Here is a 23,414-nt window from a genome sequence, read left to right as displayed (position 1 = left end):
ATAATTTTACCTATATACTTAACTATCTATTTTTGTATGTGGTTTTCCTAATGCCAGTAATCTGCAGATGTATAATTAATGTATACGCAAGCAGGTCACGATTTAAATCGATTTTCAAGGGCCTGGGTTTTCCAGATTCAATGTCAGCTTCATTCAGATTATGGCTTTGCTTGTCGGCTTAGACGATCTTAATCATTACTTTATATAGGGCAGAATGCTTAGGAATGGTTTTAAAGTATGACGAAGTGTTTGAAGACCAACTCTTTGAAATCCCCGCAGACAATTTGTCCAGGGTCTCAATTGTTTTGAAAATATAGATTAAGGTGAGAAAGGATTTTCAGAAAGACGTCGAAGACCTTTTCCACCAAGATATTAAAAAAATACTATTAAACCTGGTTCTGTGTCCCACTGTAGAGCAGAAGCCCGGACTTCCAGACTCTGTTTCTTCTTATTCTTTCAAAAAACTTTCTTAAATCATAGAAAATTCATCATCTGCAGCACCCATTCGGCTGTGGTATTTTCCAAGTTAACTACTATGTCACATAATATCTGAAGTCCATAATCTATTTGTGATCCCAAAAAATAGGCAACGGTGATTTACACATTTCACCTTCATTAGAACGTAAACCCAAGCTTTTTTTAACATGAATGTTGACGTCATGGTGTCAATCCTATTTGGTATTGAACATTTTCCTTAATACCGATTACGTATGGACTATGTCGTAGAAAAAGTTACGTCGAAGACAATATATCTAAGTATAGACGTAATATACCATTGAATAGGTATATTCTTTGAGACTTTAACAGCCGCATCATATCGTCCAGATGAGTGTTGGATAACCTATCACATACATAAAATAACAGCAAATGTATGAAACAATCTGTCAACAGTTATTCTACGAGTACCTGGTAAGGTTTACGGACTGTCCATAAATCTTGTAATTTAAACATTTATTAAGTTGGGTGCTTCTCTAACTTTAAGTTCATTTCTGGATCTAATTATGTAGACAAATGTCTCGTACATTATATAAATAAGCCAAACAATACATATAGGTATAACAGTGGACCTTACTTAAGCCGAGAGCGCGTTGATAAACCGGTCGCGGTGTCAGTAATAAAACCTTCCATCAAGCGTTATGGTCAATGTTAGTCGCGATTCGCGCTCAGCACAGTAAACACGTGTTGCCGAACATGATATAAAAAGTGCTAGTGCAATATTCAACTCACAATAGTCAAATGTACTAACATAACTCCGGATACCTGTTGCCTTGAACTTAAGTTTTTTCATTTGTGGTTTTCCTCGTAACGATGACTTCAAAAACATTAATATTTTTTGTCGGTAAGTTTGTTTGAATTGTCTATTGATTGTGATAATATCTTAAGCTAATAGACCCGGTATGAGAACAGCATACTAATTGTTTATATGTTTAGTATTTTACAGCAATGTTTACCCTCTAAACTGCGAAAGGTCATATGTTGATTGTGTTGTTCAATGTTTTTGTTTATGACTAAAATTCTTGAACATTTGCTCCCGCAATCTGAGAAAAAAATAAACCTTGGAAACTTGAAATTTTAAAGATTGTAAGCCGAGAAAAGTTTTTAAAGTACCTACTTTACTTATTCTTTCTTTTTACTCTTTAAAAATGGTCAAACTCCTTGAATAATACCGAGTTTGTAAACTTGTTCAGGTACCTACGTGTACTGTATTTAATAAATCGAACGTTGACCAAAACGGTTACTGTTCATTGACTTCAGCGTAAATAAAAGAAGGGGAATACCTGCATCAAAACAAGATGTTTATCTAGTTTTTCAACAAACTCTTGGCTGAAGACGATTATCTTTTTTTAGTATAAAACGTGACTTAAAACTGGTAATACGTAGCTGTTTAGTTAATCGAATTTTAGAACTTGTTTCATTCTCGTTTGACTTCTTATGAGATATTTTTGCATTAAGTAACACTTTTTGTTTACCATCGTTAGGGGCGGTACTGGCCATTTGACTATCCCGATCCCATCTGTCTTGGCCACTGCCATAACTGTATAATACGTCTAAACACAACATATTATTATTATAATAAAAAAGTCCCCTTGCCGCATTTATCTCTCTATTTGTTAGTGAAAAAACGGAAAAACTTTAAAAAAATCATGTAATTATTACCTACAGATTCCCTTAAGTTTAGTTTTATTGAAATAATATGATGACTTATCAAAGATTTGATTGTTAAGTGTTAATGCTGTATGCCTTATGAGTTTAACTTCCTAAAAGTAGCACCTTCTATAATCTGGAGGTAAAAGGATATTCACAAAACCATGTTGTATACATACGTAATTTAAATCATTCTGTACTTACTCATTTTGTCCGACCGGGAGACAAGTAACGAGAAGCGAGGCTATTAATAAATGCCATCCTCTTCACATAATAGTTTTTGCAATGTTTCCTTTGATCATAGTTATAGTGCATCGCCATTGATATTAAGTAAATGAGGTGGCTGCATTTGATAAGCTTTGGACGGGTACAGAAAAGTTTTATTAGATTTGACTTTCAAATCAAAATAATGTGTTATTCCGTAATTTGGTAGTTTGGCAATTTACCATATTGTTACGTCAAGAAATTGAACTTTCGATCCCCGCAATGATAGAGAGTAATTTTAAATCAGACATTTAAAATTTACTTATATTTTTAAATAAAAAATTCGTAGACAAAGGTGTATGAAATACACCCATGTCTGGCTGTTCACAATGTTAGTCCCATGTCGTAGGAGGCGATGCCTACCGCCATTAATAGATATTACACCGGGCGAGTTACCAAACCCTGGATTATTATAGAGAAAAAAATCTGATATAATTTAGGATTGAACCCAAGAAGGTTCAGCAGTCGGATACACTACAGACCACGTCACAGAGTCAGTGTATAATAATGTCAAATAAATTGAGACACGTTTTATGAAGTCGTGATAACATGAATCACATTTTAATGACTTAGTAATAGCGGATCAATTAAGATAGAGACAGACAATAGAAACCTGTTTGAGGTTTATTTATCATTGAACATTGATTCTCATCCGTGTGTTTAATATTTACATGTTATGTAGTAGTCACCTACCCTATCGGCCAGCATTTTTCCGTAATTGTAAAGGACTTTTTAACTTTCGTACAAAACCCCTAAGTTGTATCCTATGAGTAGCCCTTCAAACTCCTAAGTATATCTTTCAGTGAATTTTCTTAGATTATAAAAGTGAGGTTAAGTTACTCAAGTTTTTTAAAGTTTACCCCGAACAAAATAATATAAAGTAATCTGTAAATGAAAGAATAGGAAACATACATCCATTCTCGCAAACTTTCGCATTTATAATATTAGTAAGATAGTATAATATGAGCGCTTCTAGCACTTTCTAAGCTTTCCTGCTTTCCTACTAGCTTTTACTTTACGATTAGCTTAGAAAGTTAGGCCATAATTTCATAGTTAGTCATAATTTCTAAGGCCACCTGCTAGCAAATCGAGCATGGGTGCCACCGCACAACCTAAACAATTTCGCTGCAACTTAGCAAATGATTTTTATAAGCGCTTGGAGAGAATTGCTGAGCGCTACCACCAGGGCTATTGCTTCCCTACCACTATCAACCGGCTAGCTATCGAGAAATTTTGGACGAAAACCTAATCAGGGCCTTTAGCGGGTTCTGTAGGAACTATTTTGGCAGTACATTTTAAATATCAATCTCTCGATACTAGTAGCAACAGCAGAGAATTGCTCTAATGTTTGCTTTTTATTGCAGCAACTTGTGTTCAAGCTTGTTGTCGACATGTATATTACGATAATAGAAGAGAAAGAGCCATGTAATGTATAAATGTGTCAGATTATCAAGGGGTCAATTTAGTTCACGTGCGTACAGATATCACACATGTTTATGTACTAATAGTAAACTTGAGTTATTTTTATTGCAAACGCTGGATTAATACATTAAACATATTATTTAAACCAAAGTTGTCGGTTGAATTTAATTCGTCTTTGTTTACAATTCGGATTCTGAAATTCAATTATTTATTGTTTAAGTTACTGTAGTAGTAATGGTAAAACTCATGATCCTGGGTGTTAAAACAAATTACCTAAAGAAGAATAGACTATCCGTACAATAAAAATATTTCGGTTTACTTTCGGTTGAAACAGAAAGAACAATATGGCAGATGAAACATCACATACCGAGAAAAGATCTTAGCTAATATATTTCGCAGATGAAGTCGAGACTATAAACTAGTATAATATAGATGTAAATAAACAATGATAGAATGAAACGCTCACGTGTTATAAGAAATGCATCGAACACGAGACTTCCTTAGACTGTCGCCAAGTAAATACTCATGTAATCCATCAAATATTTTTCGTGCGTTCTTATATTTAGAAGTATCAGATATGTAATTAGCTTGTGTGTTCCCGCTTATACTAGCTGACCCGTGCAACTTTGCTTGCGTCACATAAGAGAGAATGGGTCATAATTTTCCCCGTTTTTGTAACATTTTTTACTGGTACTCTGCTGCTATTAGCCGTAGCGCAATGATATATAGCCTATAGCCTTCCTCGATAAATGGGCTACCGAACACTGAAAGAATTTTTCAAATCGGACATGTAGTTCCTGAGATTAGCGCGTTCAATCAAACAAACAAACAAACAAACTCTTCAGCTTTATAATATTAGTATAGATTAATAATAAGTATATCAGTCTTATAAAAATATTTATGTAAGCTTTATCTTAGTTACACAAAACAGCTAAATATACCTAATCGTATATACCTATCGTAAAAATAACTAAGTCAATATTATATGAGAACTTCACTTCGAGACTATCAATAAACAAATGTTTGTTTAAAATGAGCATATTTTTCTTCAATTCCAGTAATCCATTTCATAAGTATTTGTTTAAATTCCAAGTATTTACTTCTCGTAAATATGTAACTACATCTGATGTAAGCTTTACAAAGTAAAAGCCCTTCAAATATGAGGAAAACTGAAATTACTAGAAAACGTGAAAAATAAATAACCTGTAAAAGGTAAAATATACGTAGAAAAAAATTACATTATGAAATTCGTAGTAGAGCAAACTTCATAAGGTGTATTTATTCTTATAGTAAATGAAACTATTGTAAATACACTTTTGCTACATGTTACTAACTATAATAAAACTTTTAGCAATTTTACGTTCTTGCATTTCTATTGTATTTTAAGATCGTCTGTAAGACTTCGCTTCATTATTTTCATTTTCAACCATGAAGCACAACTTAGCTTCTAGACGTTGACAATAAAACTTCACTTGTTTATTTGGATACTAATCTATTCATCTATCTCGTTTAGTGTCTTTATAATTTGTCATAAGAGTGAACGAGACAGCTTAACGACACATAAATGTAATCATCCTATATGAGAAGTCTAAACATACATATTTTATACTTACGTATAGGTGCCGCCAAACAACTTGAACAATTTCGCTACATCTTAGTGAACGATTTTTAGGTCAGTTTAGGAATAACAGTTTTGCGCAAAGGCGAGGGCGTTTCAGCTTCGACCACTCGACTGGTATAACAGCCAACCAAGTGTCCTCTGCACTGGGTCTACATTCTGTTTAATTTCTAATACAGCAAATTATGTTCAAGTTGTTTGGCGCCGTCTATAGTCTGTCTGTGTGTCTTACGCGCAACACCACAGCTGTTAATATAGGCACTAATATTGCCATCAATAAATCACGAATGCTAGTCTCTAACATATAAATACTAGTATGACTGTATTGTGACGTCACGCTGAATGTTACCTACACGCAAATTAGAGGTTTTCCCCATCGGAAACTCCGTAATTTCACGACCGCGGTCATTGATTTGTACTGAAACTGTAGGCAGCAATATATTTGTATTTATTCATCGTATGGTTAGTGGTCAATTAGTGTCAAAGTTGTTCAAATAGCCAAAGGCCATTGACATGACTTAATAACTGTTATTATAATTGACAACCACTGGGAAAGACTTTTAATATACCCTTTATAGAATATGGGAATTAACGAGAAAGTTACTTTGGACCGGATGTTTTGGCGCAAGTTATACTGGCTCTGGCGTAGTCGCAGGCTCCCTGCAATACTCTATTATTCTGTGTCAAACATGCTACAAAAGTGTAAAAGTTATGACTTCAAAGTACCCTCCGAAGCACGAAAATACTCATCTCAAGTACCAAGCGATACTCCTCTCTGGTTTCTCTGCGCAAAGGGTTGCTGCACCTAGAGATCGTTTACCGACCATGACATTTTACTTATGTATTAATCCAGGTCGTCACCTTGACTTAGTCATACGTAGATATATGTAGGTATATAGGGGTACTTATTGTGTACTTCTTCGTAAAGCGATTCTCATTTGTACTAGTTCATGGAAATTGTTGACTGTACTGTAATTTAGGTAGTACAATTTACTTGAATCGCTAGTACAATGTACTTAATTCTAATGTTTCCTAGAATTTAAGGTTCGGATTAAAGTAAAGTTCGAATATTCATTTGGATTTGGTTTAGCTTATCCACATACTTTGAAGAATCGTGGGATATGGAATTATGGTGACATAATTATTTTTTAATAATGATATGTGTACATCCTCTACATACACTTACAGAATATTTTAAAATGAATACTGAATGCTATTACACACAACTTCTAAGAAAAAGTCTTAATAACATTGTCTGAATAGCTTCGTGTACACTCTGAAAACAACAAATAAATGCAACTCTTATTACTTCATCAGACATCCATCACAGTAAATCAGTTTTCGGTGATGAGAATTAGAGTACCCTTCTTCGACGACTTCTCTTCTTTACAGTTATAATAAAATGATTAGTGACAAGTCATAATCAAATAACATTATATTTTATTTCCAGCGTCCCTCACGCTCTGCGCCAGTTCACAACTGTCGATTGACTCTCAAGTTCTTCACGATGTGTTCGGGTACGCTCCACAAGCCGCCGCATCGCAGTCAGTGGAATCCCACGTCCAGGCCTCAGCCGTCACGCCCCCACCTGACAATGGAACTCTGGTCGACTTCGAATATTGGGACAACGACGACTTCAGCCCGGCTACTACTGATTATGATAAATTTGACTGGACTTTGACTAAGGTAATTTGAATTTTGAATTATAATGAGATTTTGTAAACTTCCGACGACAGCTATAGCATTGGTCATAGGCTTGTAGTGGGATGTTCATAGTAAATTAACTTAAAGAACCATCTTGATAGTACTATTTACAGCAATTTGAAATAATCCTAACTAATAAGCTAACCTGACTAATAATAATTAAGAAGTCCTCCGTGACGTAAAACTGCTGAAATAAAATTGGTTAACATTTTGTGGAATTGATAGACGGGGTAGGATTTTTTGTCAGTTAACAGAATTATGTGGGTGCAAGTAAACTAATATCCCGCTAATCCTCTTTCCAGCCACTAACTATGTAATGCTAGCGTTAGTGCATAATAATGATAAGGAAGTTTTCGATATTGATAAACAAGTCTTAATTTTTTCAGCGTGTGGCTGCATCATCAGGAGAGAACTTCCTTTTGTCTCCACTCGGCTTGAAACTGGCACTCGCCATCCTTACGGAAGCCGCCACAGGAGTTACTCAGTCAGAACTGTCCTCAGCACTGGGCTTCGATTTAGATCGTAACTTGGTGAGAAGGAAGTTTGCCAGCATCATTGAATCTCTGCAGGTAAGTCTAAATTATTATTTTACTTGCTTACTTTTATTTTGTTGATATTTGAAGTATCTATTTGAGAGAATTGACATTTTGAGTGGATTTTTCCATTACATGTTTGGTTTTTTCTTTATTTTGGCGGCAATACATGATTAGTTTATTCTTGTACGGGGCTAAATTTGAAATTCATACATACATACACACCTTTTTATGGAGAAGGGTAGAGACGACTTGCTACGATACTAACAAACCTATTTTACTTCATTCAAATTCTTACATCTTGCCATCACAAAGCACGTGTCTGTTTTGAAGGATATCACTGATATGTTTTTACCATTAATTGGTACTGCATTTTCCATTATGCAGGTATTACTTAATTCTGAAAATGGCAGTGACGTGCTATTGTTATGACGTTAGCATAATAAAGCAGGTATTACGTTCGCAGTCAGGGTCACATAACTGGCAAGACGGGCATGTCAAACGAAAAAATATAAAAACTTGAATGTTTGTTATAATATATTTACATAATTTACGCAATACGTAAATTAAAAATTATGCGAATGAGGGTTTTACTACACGTATGTATCTATCTATCCATGAAGGGATCACCTTTTGCTTGACTGTCCAAAGGGGCAGTCGTACAAGTACAAAAACAAAGTAATTGTTTTAAAATAAAGAATTCGAAGCAATTGCGAATAAATCAATAGCTTGAACTTTACTAGGCTGGGTACCCCGCCACGTAACGATTTGTCAGCTGCTTGTTAATTAAATTACTATCCATTTGTAAAATAAATACTCATAATTTTAAAAGAAGTTCTTGAACCAGCTTATTAATTAGTGACAGTTTTAATAAAAACAATCACAGAAATAATGAAAGAAAATTTCACGGTACTACACTGTTGATCCATTTTAGTGTTTATATGTTTACTCCGAGTAAATAATATATAAAAACGGTAAGGTCATACCTATGCTTAAGTTCGGGGATTCCTGTAATCGTGTACTTGACAATATTCTCGTTAAAAACTCAAGGATGTAAGCGTACTACAGCTGTTAGTATTGACGTCATAAGAATTCCCAAGTAACTTTGAATAAAATCAGTTATATAAAACTAGACTATTGAAAAAATATATTACTAAGCAAGAAAAGAAAATAGGTTTATCCCTCAACTAAATAGTTGTTGTGTAAATTTTGTTCAAGTTACTTAAACGTTCTTATACTGTGTATCATATACGCTATTACCAGCTAGTTTTTACTCGATAATGAGAAAATTCTGTTCGTGTACTGTCCCATAGTAAAGTGTCTCACTCGACCAAGCTAACTAATCAAGGTTAGGTCGAACAAAACTGATTAGAATGGTTTCTTGACTGTTACTTTTAAAATTAATTGTTTTAGCAGGCTGATATATCAGTGCAATTGAGGCAATGAAAATCCCAGTTTTCTGGTGGTCACATTTCTCCTTTCAGATTAAATATTATATTACCTATCAACAAGCAATGAATTTGCAAACTTAAACAGCATAAACAAGTTGAATCAATCATCAAACACAAGTAGAGGAATTTCGTATAATTTACCCATAATTACGGCATAAGCAGTTAATTTTCTAACAAGTCTTTAACCGCAGAATAAACATTACTACCGGATTCAAGTAAAATGATGTCACGTTTGAATATCAAAGGTGTGTGAGAAAAACATAAATCATATACTACCAGTAACTTACTTACGCGCAAAGACTGGAATCCTATAATATAATAATATTATTCTATAAATTAGTAGTGGTCGTATACTTATAAAACGCCTGCGCTTCATGCCCAAGAAACATTGTTTAACCTGAATGCGTTTGACTGGATTGAAGGAAATTTGAATCATTGAGACAAAATATGCTAGAAAATATATTCTCCCTACTAGCTAACATTTCTTGCGAAGCTTCGATCCACAACCAAGCTAAGCAGTACACATAAGCACTGAAAAGAACATGATACAAGTTACTTTAAAATGTTCTACGTGAGAAAATTACTCTACATCACATCTTAAAAACAGCTCCTTCATCAAACCATTTCTTCTTGCAGAAAGAGTCGTCCCAATACATCTTGAACCTCGGCAGTAGGATCTACATAGAAGACAGTGCACAGCCACGACAGAGGTTCGCCGCCATCGCACAAGAGTTCTACAAGACTGAACTAAAGACCGTTAACTTCTACAACCCTCCTGAAGCTGCCAAACAGATCAATTCCTGGGTCTCCAACATTACGCAGGGAAGGATCCCTAACTTAGTCAACGAAGGTAAGGCACTAGGGTCTATATGTAGTCTATATAGTCTCTACCTACTTAGTATAAAAAAGTGAATGTATGTTGGTTTGCTTTGCTCTGTCAAAACAGCTGAACTGATTAGAAGGAGTTTTTTCTCTAGTAAATGAACTAGGGGGAGGTACCGAAGGTGTAAGTTATTAGAATATAACGCGAATGAAAGTACCTATGAATGTGTGATATTTATGTAATATGAGATATAGTATACTCTGGGCTCTGACTATCCCTATGGGAAACGGGCGTGATTTTACGTATTAATGTATTTATATAAGAAAATTAAGGTTAAGGATGCTATATTTAATTACAAGACCATTTAGTAACTTGCTTACAAAGTATTAAATATTTTAATAATTATTAAGGAGTTTAAAGTAGACGAAGCAGGAAAATACGTGCCATAATACGATCGAAAACAACCGTGGCACATTTATTATATATCTATATTAACGTTTAGGAAGATAAATTACTAAACATTATAATAACCAAAGTTGATTTGACTAATTTATATGCTTGTTCGTTTGGCAGTTTATTAAAAAGTATTAATTATTTCACCATTTTTTCCTCAAAAATCCGGCGTTATATATTAAGTAGAAAATTTAAATGATGTCACAGCGTGGCATATTTTTATATTATTTGGTGTGACGCAGGTTATTAGCCCCCTCTCATAAGGTAAATGCATGTCAAATGACAAAAAATACGTGTCAAGTATTACTTTTTAATTTTCCTGACAGAGAATTCAAAATAGCTTTCTAGTTATCCTGGCATATTTAAAGCCATTAACAGTTTAAAGTGACAGTCTGGCTAACAATGATCAAAAACACTACACATATTTAAACAAAGCAAATAATACAGTTACGGCAAATGAGCACACCTTTTATATCAATGTACAGGATGTAGGCAAACATTATCACATTGAAAACGCAATTATGCCAATTGCCTGTGAATCCTGTGGCATATGGAATTCCCGGTTCATTTAGAAATATAAACGATTATATACAAAGGACTCGGAAAATACGTGGAAGTTAGTTATTTTTATTGTAAAAGGATTTTTACCTATTGATATTATTGTTACAATGAATAAAAGGAAATGAAAATGATTTCCTTTTCATAGTATTTCCGTAGTTATGGTTAATTTTATTACTATGTGGTTTAAGGAAATATTGTAAACAAGTACTTTATTATCTTATTTTTCGCTGCGTCTCTGATACGATGATTTCGAATGGCGCAAGCTTCAACATGTTATCGTGTTCATAACGTAATTATCCAAAAAACATTGGTTGAAAAATATATTGAATTTAATCGTTAATTCGACGAAAATATAACATAAATAGTTCGAAATACATTAAGACATTTAGTTACCTAATTGGGCAGTAAATCTATGTATCTGCTCATTAAGTATAATAATATGTATCTTGTTCCATCAATCAGCTCTATAGAGCTCCATAATTATATGTCAATAAACACAAATTTTCCTTGCCACCAGATGACGTCGCCAACGTAGCAGTGCTGGTCCTCAGCACTCTGTTCTTCAAGGGCAGCTGGCGTCACCAGTTCGCTCCCAACGCGACTAAGGCAGGCCAGTTCTACGTCTCCCCGAAGACTCTGAAGAACGTTCCCTTCATGAACGTTAATGATAAGTTCTACTATACGGAGTCTTCGAAGTTCGATGGAAAGATCTTGAGGATGCCTTACTTGGTAAGTTTGCTCCTGTGATGATTTTAGACTGTCAAAATATACTAAAGACCTGTGAGATTTTTTTCGATCTGTAGATGGTGTTGTGTGCTGTGTTACAGAAAGTTTATAATATTTTCAAATATTAGAAAACTTTTTGTCTCCGGGATTGGTTATACGATACTTCGTCGTTTTAAGAAAGCTTTAGTCACATCCTTTAAATTATGTGGTAATGGGTGTTTTTAGATACGGAACTTTAAAGCGAAAACTGTCTCTTCTGCCTTTCTATTATAATTTGTGTGTATAATTTGTTGTAAAGTGTATAAATTAAATTAAATTACGACACGAAACGTTATCTTCCGTTCTTATCTCCATATTTATAATTATATAATTTCGGTGTAAAAAGTCCCCAAAAGTATATAATTTCTGTTTTTCATAATATATTCAATTTTATGTTTTCTTCATTTGCAGGGTAACAAGTTCGCCATGTACATAATTGTGCCGAACTCACTGAGCGGTCTGTCCCGTGTGCTCGAGAACACGAACCTCCTTCGTGCAGAGTTGAACAACCTGAGGGAACACTACGTTGATGTCACACTGCCTAGGTTCAAGTTCGACTACACCTCGCAACTTGACGGCATTTTGAGAGAGGTAAGTTTTATTGTCTTTTAGACCAAGTTTACTCGGTTGACTGTTCTACTAATAGCCCTCGCCGTCGCGCCCTGCAATTCTTTCCAAGCGGACTTACCCCCGGTTTCTGAGGTACATTTAGCGGTGATTTATCTATTACAACATATTTAATTTATGTAAAAAAAATATCTATTACTAACATGACAGTTTGAATAGATAAACTATCGCTAAATGTGCCTCAGAAAGATGCAGCGAAATAGGTCCAATTGTTTCACGCTTGCCCGAGGTCATACCTTATTTAAGAGTATTTAAATTATAATCAATACATCAACAACTACTTAATTTTAACAAAACTGAGCATTCATATTCAATCAAATTCTAAAGAAACAAAGAAAACAAGAAATTTGTTAACGAGTTGGTTACCGCAATTATTCAAATATTTTTCCTCATATTTTTATTGACGTAAATAAAGAAACGCTACATTCTTTCCTTGCATACCATTTTTTATAGTTTGCAAAAACGTAATCCGCTAATTAGTCGAGATTTTCGATGTTACGTCACTTTAAAAGTGAATTTTATTCGCTAAGTATACATTTTAAGAAAGTACCCAACCAGCATTTGGCAAACATCTGGTCTGGACTCAAAAACCTTAACATATATTAATTATAAGCTAAATAGCTTATACATTACATCATTACTACTATCACTGCATGTCTTTATATTAAAGCCCCTTTGGCGCGTGTGCATGTCTGTTTGCGTTAAACTGAAAACCTATTCATCGGATTTTCATGTCATTTTCATCAATATATAAATTTATGCTCGAGGAAGGTTTTAATGCATAAGTTATTTATTTATTTATAGAAACTTCATGTATAGTAGTGGTACATAGGCTGACTTAATGCATCAAGGCATTCTCTATCTGCCAATCATTAGTCAGTTATGCTTATAAAAACAATTGATTTATCTCTATTTTGTCTTGAACTAATGTTAAAAGCGTGTTTGCTTACTTATTGTCGTGATAACAAACCTAATTGACGTAGTAATTTATTACAAGTTTATATTCATTAATATTAGATGTTGTTGTATGACGTCGTTCAGTGCGACCGCAAATGGTAATTTAATTTGTTTTGCAGTTATAATTTCCTTATAATAAATGGTACAAGTAAGAACAAATGTACTCATAAGTTTTTGGAACTGTTTGTGTATATAAACGGAAAATAACGTCGATTCAAGGCTTTTAGTTTTCTCATTTTTATGAACAAAAGCATAGTAAATGACGTCATACTACTGCATCATACAGATTAAGTGTGATTTCGATGACATTTACTATTTAATACGATTGCAATAATTTTTAAATAAGTACCTGTCATTCTGTTTGATTTGTACCATCTTTATAACCCATAGAAATTCCAATCAACAAGTTTATTTTATGTATTATCTATCAACATTCTATAAAGATCTTGAACTGTAACATCAACCGCTTTTAACACTTGCGGTTTTCAAAAAAATAATTAATTAAGTTTAGCAAGTAATAATTAGTTAATACATACTTGGATTTTTACCACGACAATCAGGAACACAAAAGTAGAGGAACAAAGTTAAAACAAATGTTTATTTTTCAGTTGGGTGTAAGACAAGCGTTTGAAGAAACAGCCTCATTCCCCGGCATTGCTCGTGGCCAGCTCCTCCACCAGCGACTGAGGGTGTCTAAAGTACTGCAACGCTCCGGCATTGAGGTCAACGAACTCGGCAGTGTCGCGTACTCTGCTACAGGTATGTTGAAACACAATATTTATTTAACCAATTTCCTTAAAAAGAAGAAATCCTTGACTTTTCTTGTTTCGATTTGCTGTATTGACACCAGAACGAAAAAGTTATGCCAAAAGATTTATCGTGATTATTTTTAACCTTCGAGGGTACCAAAACTTTGTTTGACAAAGAATGATTAATTCCTGAAAATAAAGTTTTGGAATACGTTACATTACAAAGACCTTATGAATCCTATTTTAATGTGCTATATTTTCGCAGAAATTTCGCTGGTGAACAAATTCGGTGAGGACGTCGACAGTCAAGTGGAAGTCGTTGCCAACAGACCATTCTTATTCTTCATTCAAGACGAAGCTACGAGACAGCTGCTCTTCACCGGTCGTGTTACCGACCCCACGCTCATAGATGGCGCTTACAAACTAACTCCCTAAGAATTCTTTGTATAAATTAAAATCCGTTACTCGAATTGAAACGTGGAATAGTATTCGTGTGCAAAAAAGTCATTTTTTTAGTGTTTCGTTGTTGTATCAAAAACCAGATTTTTTATTTTGATTTAACATTTTATTTAATACCTTTATTGAATTTGAATAAATAAGTACTTAATTGTGATTTACTGCACCATGATATTTATTATGGTGACCCAAACGTTTAATTTTTGTTTTTTTTGACAAAATATTTTTACGGCCGGTTTCACCAACTCTCGTTAAGTAGCTTCTGGTTAGTTAAACTAAACATTCTGGCAGGTTTGTTCATACTTGCTGTTAATTTAGTTTTTTTCTACCGGATAGCAGTGAGTGGTGAAACCAGGACTTATTCGTGGGCAATGAAAGACTCAAAGTAGATATTGTTTAGCGTTTAAGTTATAATTTTAAGTTAATGTTTTTGTATGAGACCATGATATTATTACATCACAATGAACAAAGCGACAGTGCCATTTTGTATTGTCTGTAAAGTAAATAAATATGCTATAATTTGTGATATTTCTGAAGTTTTCTTTACCTATATTAAGTACGTTCAGTGTTCTTTGGTACTAGTGTTACAATACAACTAATTTGTAAGTGTCATCAGCCGAAAAAAGTTTGAAAAAAAATAACATAAATTACTGAAGCCTTTTCATCTTTCATGTGTGCTGGCTACTTTATTTCATGTAAAAGAAAAAAAAACTTCTGTAGAAATTAGTCTATGAATAAAGGCGAAGGAATACGTGATGTCACTAGAATAACCTACTTGCAAGAGATCGATAATAATATGATTGCAAAGTAGTTGGCACGGTATAATAATATTATATTTACTCGATGTCATTATTGTCTCTAGGGATAATCAACAAAGAAAAGTAAGTAAGAATAGAAGGATTAAATAATGGAAACAATTGGAAGTGTGAACAATAACCCCATAATATGAAGACCTACGTCACAGTCTTTAAACAACCAATTTTATCCAGCACATAAGAAGAACAAGCAATTTGCTTAAAGCTTTCAAAATACGAGAGAATAACCTTAAAAAAAATCTTCATATTGTTTATGGCAAATGTATTGTTACTCCGGAAAATCAACTACAGGAACCTCAAACTAGAATAAAAAAAAGTCGGACAAAAACCTTAACTACAAAAACAAAACTGGTCCGAAAAAATATTTGTTATATTATTCATGCACGTAAATACCCTCAAGACACCCATTATTATATAAAAAGTTACATAGGAAACGGATAATACTTGTTTGTTTGTTCATTGAGAAAATACTACCAACTTGAAATAATGTACTGGGCGATAAGCTCCACGATTTTCAAATAAGTTCCAGGTTTATGACTAACTTAAATAATGCTAAAATCTTGAAAATACTGTCTCCGTCACTTCAATAATGTAGCTAGTTATTTCTAAGACGCATTTAGTCTTATTATATCCAAATAGTTTTTGCCTAGTATCATAAATGGCCCAACGCAGTCAACATTGCTTGATGTTCCTTCATTTCTGATTGCCAGTGCAGCCTGGCTAGCCTTTGAGCAAGCCAAAGTACCTAAAAAATCGCTTACGATGCTGCGGACCTGTACAGAATGAGAAACTATGTGTGATATGAAAGGTTTTTCCGTATAACCAGCATGTCCATCCCGAGAAACAGTATAAAATCTTTCCAACCGGCCCAACTCGCGGTCAAAACCTAGTGCAATTAATATAAAGGCCATATTAGTCATCTTATTATATTACTTACGTCGGCCAGTCACTTCGTTCTCGTCTCAGTGTGTTTACCTGTGGTCCAGTATTTGGTCGCTAGTCGCTCAGGCAGCGTGTGTGGTGATTTAATTATGCTAATAGTTCATTAAAATCAAACATAATGCGTCCGGCTTTTGTTGTTGGTGAGTTTTTAATACTGGTGATAATTGCTAGGCTTTTGTTCAATTCGGAATCCAGTTTGGCTGGATATGAAGTTTTTTTTACAATGCGTTTTGATATGGTGTAATGATTCTTATGTTCCGTTTTTGTTTGTTTATGTTTAATTTAAGCTACTTGTTTATTAATGTTCTATAGTTAGATTTTATTCTATCGTTTTGGATATAAAGTTAGGAGTAAGTGGTTCACTGATATTTAGCTCAAAGGAAGTATCTTTGAGGAGACCAATGTTAGTACCAAGCCGACTTTTTTGATTCGCCGGGGTAAATGAAGGATATCTTAGGAACTTCTGGGTGCAGAATCTTAAAAAGCATGACGTGATTACCACAAGCACTAAGGAATGAAACGAGTTTTTGAGTCACATGTGCATAAATCTTTTATTTGAGTCTGCAAAATTAACTGGAAACACGAATTTAGCGAGAATCCTAATAGATTTTTTACTTTATGTTGGTGCGATGACACCACAAATATACATGAGTTAAGTTTTAATATAAAACCGGTATCATTAAGTACCTATTCTAATGTTTTTACCGATTATATATTTTCATGATTTTTATCTAAATTGCATACATAGCTTCGCGAGTAAACTTAGAATTTAACGTAGTTGAAGGAACAACGATGCTAGTTTTATCGAAACAGATATTTTCGTCGACATAGATACAACTTTTGTTGAGAAATAATTATGTGGCATTGACGGAAAATCCTACCTATTGAAATGGCGAAATTATTCGAACTCTTCTTTCGATTAAAGAATTGGTAATTAATTCCTGGATGTGCTATAATAGACGTCGTTTTACGTCAACGGATGAAAAGAACCATGTAACATATGAACCATGTAACAGAAGAAATATGTAACATATTTTGATGATTATATTATCATAAAAATAATTTTAAAATACTCTATTTTTATTCCAGCAATCATATGCCTCTCATTCCAAATATGGGACAGTCATGGCGCCCACTCGAACTCCCGGCTGAACTTTTTCGATATCGACCTTTTGAAAGCCACAGCAGAGGACAAAAAAGGCAATGTCATGGTCTCTCCAGCCAGCATCAAGTCCACCTTGGCTATGATATTGGAAGGAGCTGATGGAGCCACTGCTGCTGAAATCAAATCTGCGTTGAGAGTGTCTCCTGCTAAAGACGATTTCAGACATGAATTGAACACGTTCTTGAGAGCTTTAGAGGTAACATTGATGCTATATTGTTTGATTCAACTAATTACCTACCTAGTCATCCTGGTTCTTGTTACTTTCTGGACTTGTACCCAAATCAATTAATTGTTTTATTTAGTTCAGTCTTGGGGATTGCCAAACAGTTTTTGACAATACTTTGGTAAGATTTGTGGAGAAGGCTGTGTAATACCAAGCTATGCTAACGGGAGTAAAGCAATATCATTAAACACTAATGAAAATGTGCGGCACGGTTTATTCTGAATTAAATTCTCCTGACATAATTAAATATAGATTGATAATTTGAATTTGAATTTTCACGGTATAAATAAACTCATGCAAAGACCAAAAATGGTTATAAAAATAAAAATCCTATATTTTGACTGGTAGGAAATGTATCATAAGGTAAAATCTTACAAAAACAACAGCGTCTCAGGCAATTTCGAAGGTTGGCTGATGGGTATTCCCGCAATGAATGAACTGGTTTTATTTAAAGCAGGTTCTTGAGTTCTGAAAATAGATTAATTATGTCTTGCACTCTAAATGCGTGACGTATGTTTTTATTAATAGTTACGTATATCGTTGCAAAATGTATTTGCTATAATACATAAGATCCTATTTACTATACTTCTGTTACTGACCTTCGAAGGTATCTATAGATTCATACATTATCATGAATATAATTTACAAGTAATTGCTGCGTTTGGAAAATTCCGACGTCAACATAGTGCATCGAAGCACATACCTATGAGAGTGAGAAAGTGTTACTACAACTGCAATGGTTTTATTTATATAGAAATGTTTGTGTATTCCTCCTCGGACAAAATTAAATGTTCCTAATGCTATTAAAGAACTTCAGTCAAAAACAACAAAGAATTGCCGAATACAACTCTCTTACTCTGGTTTAATTGTTTACTCATTCATTCATTCAGTTCCATGTAAACTGACTTACTAGCCCCCTGTTTCTTAGGTACATTTAGCGGTAGTTTATCTATTCAATAACGTTAATTAAAGCTCATATAAAAATGACAGTTTAAATAGATAAACTACAGCTAAATGTGCCTCAGAAACCGGGCATAAGAAAATCAAAACTAGTGTATGTACTAGATGTACCTTTATAGTTAACTTTCTGGAGTAAATCATTTATTTTTCTAAAATTCCAGGCGAACTCATCGAACGTATTCGTGAGCAACGCAAACGCATTATTCGTATCTAACAAGCTGAAGTTAAAGAAAGACTATGAGACGGTTGTCCAAAATGTATACTTGTCAGAAATCGGTCAGCTGGACTTCAAAAACACTAAGTCTTCGGCAGAGACCATCAACACCTGGGTGGACAAAAAGACGAAAGGACTGATTCCTTCTATCATTGAGGAAGGTGAGTTGTACACTTTAAGATATACATACAGACATACATAAAATTACGTCCTTTTGCCAAAGGGATAGAGGCAAAAAAGAACGAAGAATTATAGATAATACTTACGGTCGTATGATACGTATAATACGAATCATGGGAATGTTATTTAATGAATAATTTAATTGCTTGCTTTTTTTGAGCAGTTTGCACCACATTCTCACAAACATAGTCCAAATTTTTCTGCTGTGAAAAATGGAATTATTATCCGATTTTTGTGTAAACCTTGTCTTTTATTTTGTTATATTATAACATTTGTAACGATTTTTGAATAGTTATGATACTCCAGCAAGCTATTGTCTGATGTTGAACAAAGATTTTTCCCCGAAATTCCTTAAGGTTATTATTCTATGTAATTTCCTCCACAGCACACTTGAACCCCACAACAGAGATGGTGATAACCAACGCGCTGTACTTCAAAGCTCCTTGGAAGCACGGCTTCAGCGTCAGGTACACTCACACCGACTGCTTCTACCGGGAGCCGGGCGTTTGTAAGAACGTCGCCATGATGGACCTGCAAGCTGAACTTAAGTACGCGTTTGTGAATAATTTGAGGGCTCATGCATTGGAGCTGCCTTATCAGGTAAGAAAAATATTAATTAAATGATAATATTTTGTAAACCCTATATGTATAGGTACAATGACATACATTATATGCATGATATCACGTCTTTTATACCCGAAGGTTTAGACAGAAGTGTGTAGGTACATCCACGTTTCACCATTAACAATGTTAGTCCCATGTAATAGGGGACGAGTCAGCTGCCGTTTACCGGCACGAACCCACACAAAAATGCTATTTGCAAAATATTGTTGGTCTTACCTAGTTTTGTTCATTGTTTCTAAAAACTTTCTGGACAAGTTCTTTAATCAATTAATTGTCTTTTTAAGAATCGTTAATCTTAATGCAACAAACCTAACGGAAAATTCTCGTTTTGGAAAAAGGGGTAGGCCAAAATCAAATCAAATCATAATATTTGAACGTATGATGAATTGCATGTTATTTTCAATTCAATAGTTTTATTCTTATCTTTAGGTAATTGTCTATCAATAACTGAATAATGATAAATTAATTGATGATCTTTTGACAAAGGATGATGACATCGATGATAGTATTTAGGAAATGTTTTGGTTCGATTGATAAAGGTTTATGAACTTTGCTATAATAATAGAAACAAACAAAAACTGACTGTTTTTCAAAAACTCATTGTCTTACCAAAAATTTGATTGTGTTACAACCCGGTAACGGTTGTGGAGGTCCGATAGGCAGCCGCTCCGACATAGTTGGAAGAAAAGCTAGGCTGATGATGTGTTACCAATATTTTGCAGTCGTACTTTCATTTATAATTTCTTTTACATATCAGTTCATCCACGTCTCAAGCTGACGATAAAAAAAGTTGTTGTATGGAATTTGCTTAACAAAATAACAGTCATACTTTGCGGTCGCAACTAGTAATACCGGTTAATTAATAAGTAATAAGGAAAATTCCTAGCGAAAGATATTAACAGAAATATATTAGTAAGACTTTTAGTCATAATTATTGAAAAGTCACCTTACTGTGACGCCGAGTTCATATACTGTACCTACTTACATTGGAAATCCAGAAGTCGGTTCTGATCAACAACAAGGTTCTCAAGTCGATTCTGTTTTCATTGATATAATAATTGCAGTAATAATGTGATACTGTACGATACAGCTGTCAAAGACGTAGAAAGTTGTGCGATTATAATATATGTTTATAAAATGTAACAGTATAAAGTACACTATGATGTGATAACATGTATATGGTACTTCTTAAGTAAAATTTGGATTTATTAAGTGGGATTAAGAATGACTATAATACCAAGAGAATTAAAAATAAGAGAGACTTTGTCTAACGCTAACGTGATGATAGAAACAGGCAATTAACCACAGCAATATTTTAATTTATACGACTTGCAGAAACTTAAAGTAACGCATAATTGTTAAACTATTTTATGACCATTTATTCTGTTTATAGGGACATAATATAACAAAGACACAAAGACTTGTTTTTTATAACTAATGCCATCGTCACGAGCGGACCTAATTTCTGATCAATTTTAAATTTGTTTCGACTCTACAATTATGTTATTATGATGATTGATTTATTACCAAGTAGTTAAATTAATCATCCGTCGCTTTTTATACACGTATATACCATGACGATGAAACACTAGACAGTAATTGAAGAAAAAAGTTTGACCACGTACATACCTAGTACCCAGTACAGGCTGCTTAATAAGAAGTGTATTTGGAGTTTTACTTTTCATTGTATAAGTTTTGTTTTCATATTATTACTATATACTATTTAGCCTTTCACAGGGCATGATTTTAGAGCCTTGTGGTTATTCATAATCTATACTGAAAGGTGATTAAAATTATAACCACGCTCATTGGTTATAGATACTTCGATTTGTTACTTTTGACTACTTTTACTTCAAAAGATAATAATTTTTCTTGACTTATTTTCCAGGGTGACCGTTACTCCATGATCCTGCTAGTTCCTCAAGACCGCGACGCTGGTGTGGCTCTCATCCGTGACCTGCCCTTCATCGGTCTGCCACAGATCACCGACCTGATGGACGCAACTGACGTCGTGCTCACTATGCCCAAGTTCGATGTGGAGTATAATGAGAATCTGGTTGAAGCTTTGAAACATGTAAGTTTATAGGAGACTAGCTGACCCGCGCAAGTTCGCTTGCGTCCAATAAGAGAGAATGGGTGAAATTTTTCCCCGTTTTTGTATCATTTTTTACTGGTATTCTGTTCCTTTTGGTCGTAGCGTAATGATATATAGCCTACAGCCTTCCTCGATACATGGACTATCTAACACTGAAAGATTTTTTAAAATCGGACCAGTAGTTCTTGAGATTAGCGCGTTCAAACAAACAAACAAACAAACAATTAAACAAACAAACTCTTCAGCTTTATAATATTATAGTATAGATAACAATAAAAATGTTCATTGATGCAGTTTTCAGACCTCTCTTTAGAGTGCTCTCGGAATACATGAGAATAATACTTGTTTACATGAGATTAACGACAGCTTGAAAAATAAAATGACTAAGATGCCTTTCTGAAAAAACGTTTTATTAACATATTATTAATTAAATTAAAAATATTAAAAAAAAAAAATATTTTCCATAAAAATCCTTTTTGAAGATACGTCCGCTACCCATCATAGATCATACTAATCGATATAATCGAACTAATGATGTATTTTCTAATGTTCCAGCTACGCATCACCTCCCTTTTCTCTCAATCCTCAAACCTCTCCGGTATCTTCGACTATGGAGACTCTGCGCACCTGAACAGCATCTACCACTCAGTTCACATGAAGGTTGATGAAGTGGGTACAGTAGCTGCTGCAGCCACCGGCAGCTTGGTCGTACCGCTCATCAACAACCAGGTGCAGTTGCGAGTGGATAGACCGTTCCTGTTCTTTATCAGGGATAATAAGCTCGGTATTACCCTGTTTGAAGGCAAGATTGATGATCCTACGGAGATTAAGGATGCTATTAAAGGTGATTACTATGTTATCTTTTTTTGTTGGAAAGTGGCTGCATTGTAGCTGTTGCCATTAGCAATCGATTTGGACTTCCATTGCGGAGTCTTTGCTGTTTTGTAAGCGCGTAGTAACTCTTAGCTCTAAGACGTCCAAGTCTACGATTACAACCTTGTGTTGTTGTGTAGTAGTGTTTAGTATAATATACAGAGTCTTACAACCTCTTGTAAATCTCAAAAAGATCCGTGGTAATCGAATTCATACTCTCAGAGAGCTGTCGAAGTGGAATGGTGATTTACATTGCCATTTCCAACTCCATTTCCGCTATCTTAATAATGGCTAAGAATTTCAGGTCTTTAATCTTTTTATGTTTGTATTTTCAGGTCAAACACTAATCAACACCGTGCCAGTACCGATCCAAGGATTCCCTAGCTTGAGCTCATCTACACAGAATCAACCTCAGACAAATAAACCGACATCTCAAAACCCAATCACTTCAAGCAGCTTTCAGAATCAAGCCATTTCAACCAACTCGAACTTCAATGGCGGTTCTACTCAACAAACAGTGACTGGAAATAAGGAAGTACATTCTCCTTACGAAAGTACTCAAAGCCATAACTTACAAAGTTCGAATCCTTCTTCTGTGTCAACTGTCAGTGAAACAGAAAGTCAGACTAAAAAGAATGGAGGCATCACTGGATGGTTCAGAAAACTAGGCAGTTATTTCTAAAAGTGTAGTTTTATAGTAAGCTTTTCCATGACATGTATTTTTAATAAATGTATTTAATTATGTTTGGTTTTAATTTTTCGTACATATGAGTCCGTATGCTGTTGTAGATAGCA

The 23,414-nt window shown here is 34.3% G+C and overlaps 1 protein-coding gene across 1 annotated transcript; it reads left to right on the top strand.

Moving 5' to 3' along the window:
* The first annotated feature begins 1,095 nt into the window (after positions 1-1,095).
* On the top strand, positions 1,096-23,361 carry LOC142982357 (uncharacterized). Its single transcript, XM_076128818.1, has 14 exons — positions 1,096-1,339; positions 6,900-7,135; positions 7,540-7,722; positions 9,774-9,987; positions 11,492-11,703; positions 12,151-12,330; positions 13,932-14,082; positions 14,338-14,505; positions 17,375-17,646; positions 18,795-19,008; positions 19,413-19,627; positions 21,540-21,725; positions 22,302-22,590; positions 22,955-23,361. The coding sequence occupies exons 1-14, from the start codon at positions 1,309-1,311 to the stop codon at positions 23,299-23,301; spliced, it is 2,898 nt and encodes a 965-aa protein (XP_075984933.1). The 5' UTR covers positions 1,096-1,308; the 3' UTR covers positions 23,302-23,361.
* Positions 23,362-23,414: the final 53 nt, after the last annotated feature.

This window comes from Anticarsia gemmatalis, chromosome 21 (genome assembly GCF_050436995.1).
Source record: "Anticarsia gemmatalis isolate Benzon Research Colony breed Stoneville strain chromosome 21, ilAntGemm2 primary, whole genome shotgun sequence".
Lineage (NCBI taxonomy): Eukaryota > Metazoa > Arthropoda > Insecta > Lepidoptera > Erebidae > Anticarsia > Anticarsia gemmatalis.
This window is presented reverse-complemented; position numbering and strand designations above follow the sequence as displayed.